This window comes from Camponotus vicinus, unplaced genomic scaffold (assembly GCF_025532165.1).
Source record: "Camponotus vicinus isolate PSW18456_S1 unplaced genomic scaffold, iyCamVici1.0 SCAF_3, whole genome shotgun sequence".
NCBI classification, from domain to species: Eukaryota; Metazoa; Arthropoda; class Insecta; order Hymenoptera; family Formicidae; genus Camponotus; species Camponotus vicinus.
The window spans coordinates 23,362,615-23,371,937 of record NW_028141967.1 but is presented as its reverse complement, the minus strand read 5'-3'; the positions used below and the strand labels follow the sequence as shown (position 1 = coordinate 23,371,937).

Below are 9,323 nucleotides of genomic sequence, written 5' to 3'. Positions count from 1 at the left end.
TCTAATGCACTTTTCTACCTCTGCACAGTTTGTACTTTTAACTTTATAAATGTTAATCTTTCTATTTTTATTTCTATTTTTCTTCATATTTCTATTTTTTCGTATATTTAAACAAAATATCTGCTTTGAAACAATCATGCAAAAAAAAATTGTTTCAATTATTCAATAATAAATAATTGTTTGATTTATTAGTAAAGTTGTGTATGTTACTTTAAAAAAAGATCGAATATTATATGAATATAAAAAACAATGTATTCACATAAATTAAATTAATACGTGATTATAATATTTTCTTTCTTCTAGTTTTGATTATTTTATGTGTATGTGTTTGTCGATTTGCTTTTTCACTGAATTTCTCTGAACTTTAAAAATTTTTATAAAATAAATTTTCTTGATGTGCTGGAAAATATGTAGTTATAATAGAATTTTTATAAAGTGTATGCAAAATAGTAACTTAATTTCTTATTATATATACATAAAAAGAATACAATAATGATTTTAGAAATTAAAAATATATATTGATACCGATATTGGAGAAGGGTGAAATAAAATGCTAGGTGGAAATGTCACATGATTGTAGTCAGTTCTCGTATTCAGTCATCATGATATTTATTTTAGAATGTTCGTAGTTTCGTTTGTCGATTCATGATTATGCGCTAGCACACGATTTTGAGTTCAAGGTCATACATAAAAAGTTTACGATCTACTATGTACAGAGTGGAGAGTGTGTTACGCTGCGCAATTATACATACCAGAGAATTACATTTATTATTATGATTCGTTTATAAGACTTTGATCTAAGAAGAAAAAGTAATCGATTGTGTTACGCGTAAGGTACCATCTTCTTTATGTTTCGCTCATATTAAAAAACTAAAAGCATCTTTTTTATAGTCTGAAGCGGAAAAATAACGAAATTTCTCTAGTATCAAAAATACCTCGATAAAATTATTTTTCTATTGCATAAAATTTACGTCTTGTCAACATTATCAAACTCTAAAACTCATTTTAAATGGATGTGCGTCTTCATGCGTTCATTATTAATTATAATAATGATTGTTAATTTATTCATAATCATATACAGGGTCTCCTCGTTTCTCTAAATCAAATACTTATAATACATTTTTCGATAGATTTAAAACCTTTTTCTCTCCATTAAAAAAGATACTTAGCACACACACTACATATATTTACAAAATTAGAAGATTAATTACTAATAAATTATAATAATATATAATAATATACACACACACATATATACATAATAAAAATAAAATAAATTATAAATTAATAAATTATGTATTACAATATATATCTTTAAAAATTTTAGAGGCTTTTACATATTGAATTTAAATGCACAACAACAATTATAACAATGATTTATATAATACTTATGAAATTTTCATTGAGAAAGACTACAACTCACTTTAAAGAATCTATTATTGTAATTTGTACCATTATTGGCGAGACACCCTGCATATAACTTAGTTTTATAATTGTATGTAATTGTATCGTTATTGTAAAGGTACAGATACATATGCGTCAATTAATGAATTATTTATTTTTGTGACGGATTGTAAGAGTAAAAATGACTTAATGTAAATTCTTGTAAAACGATCGAACCATTGTAACATCGGACCTTTTTTTATGGAATTCTCCTCATTCAAGAATATGCTTACGCGCACAGAAACTTTATCAGAAAATTTCGAGTCTATAAAGACGAAAGTTCTACAGATTATAGATATATTATGCGCTGTTCGCGCGATAACAGATTAGTCCGTATTTTCATCGCTCATTTATTAATAAATATTCATCTACTTTAATCCGAGAAATATAATAAAAAATAAATACGTAATTATTAATCGTCAATAGCTATTTTATAATTGTTAATTAATTATTCGAAATTATAATACAAACCGTATGTTTCTTTTTCGGTTTTCGTCAACTCCTTTCGTAATTAACAAATAAGAATTGCATTTATGATATGTATATAAATAGCTGCTGTTAATTTCTGATTTGCTACTTTGTATTCAATTCTTAAATTTTTATTTGGTATGATTTAAATGCACTTTGAGTAATAAACGAGCTCACGAAAATCGAATTTGATTGCTTTTCTTTGATAGAAAATGAATAGAATCCTCGCTCATATATATTTAACATTGAATATATATATGAATAATTTAATAATTTAACATTAAATGTATATGTGTATATGTGAAAATTATGAATACGGACTTTTTTTTAGGCTTCATGTTTTATTCGAGAGTCTCTTACTCTCGAAAACGAGACTGTAATACACTGGTGTACACGATCTCAGTACATCAGTAATCTGAATTCTATTCTCGAAAACGAGACTTTTAAGGTAATTCTCAGGAATCACAGAATATTGAGTGATTCTCCTGATTATCTTCTCCGAAAATGTTCACTATCGCTATCGAGAGTAAAACTCTACGATCTCAGAAGACATTCGCTCCATCGCTCTCTCTCAACGTGTTAATACGCTTATACATTTATTCCTAAACACATCGTATTTCGGGGAGCTAGACGACGACATCGATGATGCAGCTTGATTACTGCATTTTTATATATATATATATATATATACCTGTGACATTTTATTCGCGTAACGACTTGTTTTAGAGAGGAAATATCGCGCGTTAGTTTCCCTAGCCTCTCTCTCCCCAAATTCTCATTTCTACGTTCATAATAATTGTACATATATGTCTTGCCAACAATGATTCATGACTACTATGTTATGAATTATATACATCGAACATTTCATTAATTTTTTTAATGAATATATATAAATTTTTGTCCTCGATATCGCGTATATGCACTTTGCGCATGCATGTGCGGATTTTCGATTTTTTTTTGTCGGTCGATCCCTTAATCGCATTAAGCTCTTTCGCGCGATATAGTTTTATCGCGTGGCGCTTCTCTTTCCGATTTTCCGTCCAAGAACGAAACGAGCAATGAATAACGAAAGCTCGTTATTATACTGTGAAGATTTATCGCATTTATGCCTCTGCTAATTAACGCGCGATTGATATAAATCTCTCGCTATTGTAGGTTTTTGAAAAAGTGATTAAGCTTAGCGAAGCAAACTGTATATTTTTGCCTTTTGTTTAAATTCATATATTAATTTTGTAAATTAATTTAGATTATGATTGTAATTATAAGACTGATTTCATAATTATACATTTAAATGTAAAATTAGATTGAATTAGAAAATTAATGAGAATTTATTTGTAGAGTTCATAGAAAATTAATTCTTAGAAAAAAGTGAAATCAAATGTTATAAAAAAATAAGCTTTACTTCAAAAAGAATTAAGAGGTCCACCGACGAATTTTCAAAATTATAATAATTCGACAGTTTCTCTGATATTCTGATTCTTTAATATATTTTTGATTTACTTTACATATAAATAGGTCGCTTAACAAACATTTAGGATTGTCTAGCTAGTGATAGGTCCCCCCACGTGATTGCAAATGACGATAGTTTAATGAGCAATGGAATATGTAGTATATATCACTCTCGAAACAGCTTACATGATTAACGTTATCTCGTCACATCTATTGCCGTTAGAGTTGGAAAAATTTGTTTTAGCACCAAGTGTATTTCATGATATATGTATGTAGATACTTATATCATTTATATTTATATTTCACGTATGACGCAGGATATTCCTGTGTAGAGAAATACAAGCATATAGACGCGTTATATGCATTTATGCGCGAAATTAATGAAACGTTTCGAAAATTCCGTAATATTTTTTTATTAAAGTGGCGCACATATATAAAGGAATTTTTGCATATTGTACGTTGTCAAAGGAATGCAAATAATATACGCTTTTAAATTAATATATATTAGATTTCATAATTATAGTCTTATATATAACAATATTATCTAATTAATATTTTTTTTTAATTTTAACAACATTTAGCCAATCTCGCAAGTTGTTATAGATATTATATATATATTTTTTTTTGTCTTGGAAGAATAATCGATTTTCTTGTTTTTTTAACAATTTTAAGATGATAACGTGATAAATTTGCAAATCTAATGTATTGCATTTTGAAACAAGATTCCTAAAATAATTTAGTAAATTTAATACGTCGATTGCCAACATCTAAAGTGATAAATTCAATCCCAAGCTAGTAAAAAATATTTCTATACAATTACAGATTTTTCATTAATATTTTGTTTTATATTGTTATCACAAAAATTGTTGAAATATTAGAAATGCAGATAGAGAAAACAAGAGAAAGAGAGAATTTTGTGTGCGTCAGGCCATATGTATTAATTTAACATTTATATATATATATATATATATATATATATATATATATATATAAATTAATGCATGTATTATATAAAATTTAACATCAATTTTATACATGACGGACTAAATGACAAAATGTTCAAATGACTTTTTCAACACGTGCACTTATGAAGACAACTTGAAAATGAGAGAGTTAGGAAAAGCTTTCGCGCTTTGATAAATACATCACGAGTGATTTCAATTTTGATCGATCGCGTAGAATTTTGTATAATAGATCAGCCCGTTATTTCTCCCCCGATCTTCCCTAAAAAAAAGCCACCCCTCCTTCCCCGGTTCTCTCCTGCTGCCCATGCAATTTCGATATTGGCCTTGGCTTATCCACGTCGATCTGGCGTGGCGATTATCGCGAGAAAACACTCGCGTGCCGCACGATCGTGATTACGCGAGTCTCGAATTTATCGTGAGCCAACTGCTCGCGAGCCGGGACGTTCGACTTGAGATTTTGCGTCGGATTTCAGGACTTGATTCGACCCCAATCAAAATCAAACTAGCTCTAACTACTCGTAATGTCTTGCAAATTTCATTGCTGCCGTCTTGCCTACACGCAAGACCCGCCACCGCGCTATCCATCTATTGATACGTACGTACACACACACACACACACACACATACACGTGCACGCATACACGCGTGGCACTCACGTTTGTTGTGGCATACTCGTATGTGCTCCGATGCGAGTTACCTCCTACCAAAGTACATATAATGCATTTCAAGCGCTCAGTTCAGCATCTTGTCGCTTCGCATAACTTGGATCAATGTTTTCAAAGGAATCTGCCCTCCCTTTCATCATTCCTCCCTTCTTGTAGCTCCTTCGTCTCTTCAGCGAACCTTCTCGCGAACCGGTTGCATCCAAAATAGGGTAAACACAAGCATGTTAGGCTTTTCAGAGCGCCCTATTGTTTTGGAACGAAGACGTCGAGTGCCCAAGATATCGAGTGTGATTTTCTTACTTTTCACATGACGGATAGACGTATTAACTACAAGTTAAAAAATATGCATATGTATAATATATACATTTTAATTTTATAAATAAATGAAGGAGGTAATTGTATTTGTGATAACAGTGCAATTTTTCAATGGCTCGATATAATTTGAGAATGCAACATAGAGTAAGCAACGTTATAGAATTTATTTTAAGATATCAATTTCTTAGCCATTTTTGTTTGATTAGTATATGAAACTTAAATTAATGACGTAGCAGTTTATCGGTCTTGTTTGTTGTGCGAGCGGAAACATCTCGATAACGTGGCACGCAATTAAATTCCGTTGATTTAATTTTTTTTTTCAATAGTTATTGCTCTTATTAAATATAGAAGGTCGAGAAAATTCTGAGAAAATGCAATTTCACTTCTATAAACCATTCGAGTAGGAACAATTTATGATTGTTGACGCCGCTCGATTACTCTTTCTTTATTTACACGCCGGAAGGTACGTTTTCGAAATCGGAATACCACAAAGGAATCGGTAGAAAATACACTAGGATCTTTGTCTGAATAGTTTCGCTACTCGATACCGTGCACAGTAACTCGGTAGCAAGCGATTGTATGGTCCAAGTTAGCGATTAAATTGATTGTATTAAACGATCGCGAACTTCTTGGGAAAATGCATCGTATCCTTTTGCGATGCGAACTTTTAATGCAACTTCCTTTATGGTGCTTTTATTTCACCGGACAACGACGGCGTGACGAATGTACATAGAAAGCGCAAACTCTCTCTCTCCCTCTCTCTCTGTCTTTCTTTCTACTCCTTCTATCTATTTCCCTGGCTGTACTAGAATCCGAAGCTTCGGTTATCGATTGTCAGCAACGATGACAATGTAGAAAATTCAATCTCGCTCGCTGTCGTCGTCTCGTTGGCGTCTCCGTGGAGAATAAAAATTCGAGTTCGCGTATACGAACAAGTCGCTCCCTCCCCCGCCCCCCCCTCATTCCCCTTTTCTTCTTTGATTGTCCAGTATGACGTGATTGTTTGCACGATCGTTTGTCCGCATTCAGTTGCGCAATGTTTATACGAATCAATCAATTTCCTCGTCAATTTCCTCGGTTCATTGGATCGTTGACTTTGCTTTTAAAACCTTTTGTACGAGATTGACCGGTTATAATATAATTATAAGTATAATATAGTTATTTTAGCGTTTTTTACATTAATTTAGCTGGTCCAATATTTGCTGGGAAATATAAATGCAAACCGATATAATCATATTGTCAATTTATTTAATCAACGAAAAAGATCGAAAATAAAATTAGAAATCATGATCATTATAATTCTCTCTTCTATTTTAATTCTTACTTGTGAAATTGAAGAGAAAACGAGATGGGAAAAGTACTCTCACTCTTATAAGATTTGGATCGTCTCGTTCAATTGGCAAATAAATAAATAAATAAATAAATAAATAATCAGAACGACACAAATAAAAATCCTATTGTTTGACATTTGACATCGATACATTTGTTGCGGAAATTTATGTGGGATTATTACAGCTGGCGATTCGCAACGTGGCGATTTCCGCATCATAAATCTTTATTGCATAAATCTTTATATTATGCGAGAACATGTTCCTGACGGTAATTCTGAATTATCGTACACCGATCTCTTTTACTTGTTTTCCGAAATATAATTATAATTTCTTGCAACAATTAATTGTTACGCTTTAATGTGCGCCATATGCTCGCAAAACTCGTGTTTGCTCGACCTTAACGATCTTTTTTGCCTCGCGCCAATGTAAGAACAATAGATTTCGACGATTCTGTCGAACAGCTGCACGTTGTGCAATTACTTATAGAGAAATCAAAAAGTGGGAAATTTCGCTTTTGCAATCATTATTTCTTCCTTTGAATGTAAATATCATGATTATAATTTAAATTAGAATCATGTATAAAGCGCACTTTGAGCGTTTCTATAACTCGCAACAGAATTATATATAATTCAGAAGAATATGAACACATATATTATGTATTAAGAAATATATCATGACACACACACGCGCACACGCGCACACACACACACACACACACACACACATGGCACGTAAAATTGTATCTCTCAGATTCTGTCGGGAATTATAGATCGTCTAAAGCGTACTTAATAATAAAAGCTTTTTACACTTTCTTTTTTTTTCATTCGATTGTTTAATTCACAGACGATTATTTGTATGTTTCTTTATTGAGGAGCTTATTTGGAAATCACATTTAAATTCTTCATTTTTATAGAACAATAATATTCTATGAATCTGTGAGATTTAGGTATATTTATGAATTTGTATGTTTTTATAGTATAATATCTTTATAATATCGTTTTTATAGCTTTATAATATCGCGCGTTCTCAGCGTTTAAAAAGTATGAATTTAAAGCCACAGGAAAATAAATAAGCTCCTTAATTATCTTCGGTGTAAATAAATTTGAGTCAAATCAATGAAATTAATGAGAATATCTGGAAATCGCTCTTCGACTTCGACTTTCACACACTATCAGTTCTTATGTGAGATTTTTAATTTATTAACGCGACTACATATATATATATATAATCGCGCAACAGCTGTCTATCTCTCTTTTTATCAGTTGCTGTCTTGACGAGTTAAGATCACACAAGCGGTCCAGCGCTGTTGATCATAATCATAGGAGGATCTCTCGAGAGACATCCCTGTGCGACACGCTTATCACGCGATCGCGGAATGAAAACCGTCCCGTCGTATTTTCGGGACGACGACAATGTCGACGATGACTCGCGGCATCGTCCTCGCGATCCTCATTGATCGCGATCGATCACAAAAGGATCTCGCTTTGCGTGCCGTTGGTGAGGTCGACGGCAACGTGGAGGGGCTCGATGCAGCAGGACGGTTGTCTCCGTCGGATATTACGGTCCTCGACGATCGACGAGGAACGCTCCTCGCATCATAGGAAACTCTCGTCGGGCGCGCCGGCGACGTCCACCGACTCGACGACGTCCTGATTGCCATCGTCGTAGTGTTCCGCGCTCTCGGCGCTCTCCGCACCGCCACCACCGCCGTAGCCGCCGCTGCAACCGGCCTTGATCTCGTAATTATTAACCGGATCGCCATACTGGCTCTGGTAAAACTCTTCGCGCATCATATGATTGAGATTGCTGCAGCGGAAGAAGAGTATCTCGCGGAAGGGCTTGCGGAAATCCTTGTTGAGGATCGCGTAGATGATTGGATTCAGCAGACTATTGCAATAGCCGAGCCAGAGGAAGAGACCCGAGAGAAACGCCGGAATGGCGTCCGGGTCCTGGAGGAACGGTCTGACCAGCGCCAGCACGAAAAATGGCAGCCAGCAGCCGATGAACGCGCCCATGATGATGCCCAGGGTGGTGCTGGCTTTCCGCTCCTTCGCCAGGTGGAAGCGCAGCTTCTTCTGATGCGGCGAGTTGGTGACGCTACACGTGCTGTTCAGGTGATTGCGTACGAGCGTTGTCGTCGTCGTCATCTGCTTTGTCGTCGACGACGTCATCGACGGCGTCGTTGCTGTCGACAGCACCGGCTTCTCGATCCTCTGCAGCATCGGGCATTGAGATTCGTTACTTCTGCGCGGTCCACCGGCGAAGCATCGGACCGCGTGTCCGCTACACTGTAACAGAAAAATTCGGCAATCGTTAGTTACGTCAGCGATAAAAAGAGAAGAGAAATTCTAGTATCAACTGTGTGACTTTTGGCATGCGAGGTGTATTTATAGAAAATATTATTTTCGACACCTTATATACACCATTGAGAATTATAATTCCATGCAGATGACAAATATTTCCGAATATTTTGTTATTAATAACTTTTGAATCAGAAGACTTAGAAGATTATATTTGAAATTTTATTAGAATTGAAAGAATTATTTAGGAAAAAACCTAGTATTTGTTATCTAGTATTTATTATTTGATTATACACGATTGTGTGCATTGGATATAATCCGATTCAGAACTGATGATTCTTTTGTCGAGGTTCAATGATGGGATCTATCAAAGGCACGCCGCTGTCT

General features: G+C 34.0%; 1 protein-coding gene across 4 annotated transcripts in view; it reads right to left on the bottom strand.

The window, feature by feature from the left end:
- Positions 1–6,533: 6,533 nt before the first annotated feature.
- The window catches only part of 5-ht7 (5-hydroxytryptamine receptor 7), a 102,305-nt gene continuing 99,515 nt past the window's right edge, over positions 6,534–9,323 (bottom strand). For all 4 annotated transcript variants that reach the window (XM_083094124.1, XM_083094125.1, XM_083094123.1 and 1 more), the window contains one exon: positions 6,534–8,924. In XM_083094124.1, the coding sequence (XP_082950250.1) occupies positions 8,232–8,924 (693 nt within the window). In that variant the 3' untranslated portion in view covers positions 6,534–8,231. The remainder of the gene's footprint in view (positions 8,925–9,323) is intronic.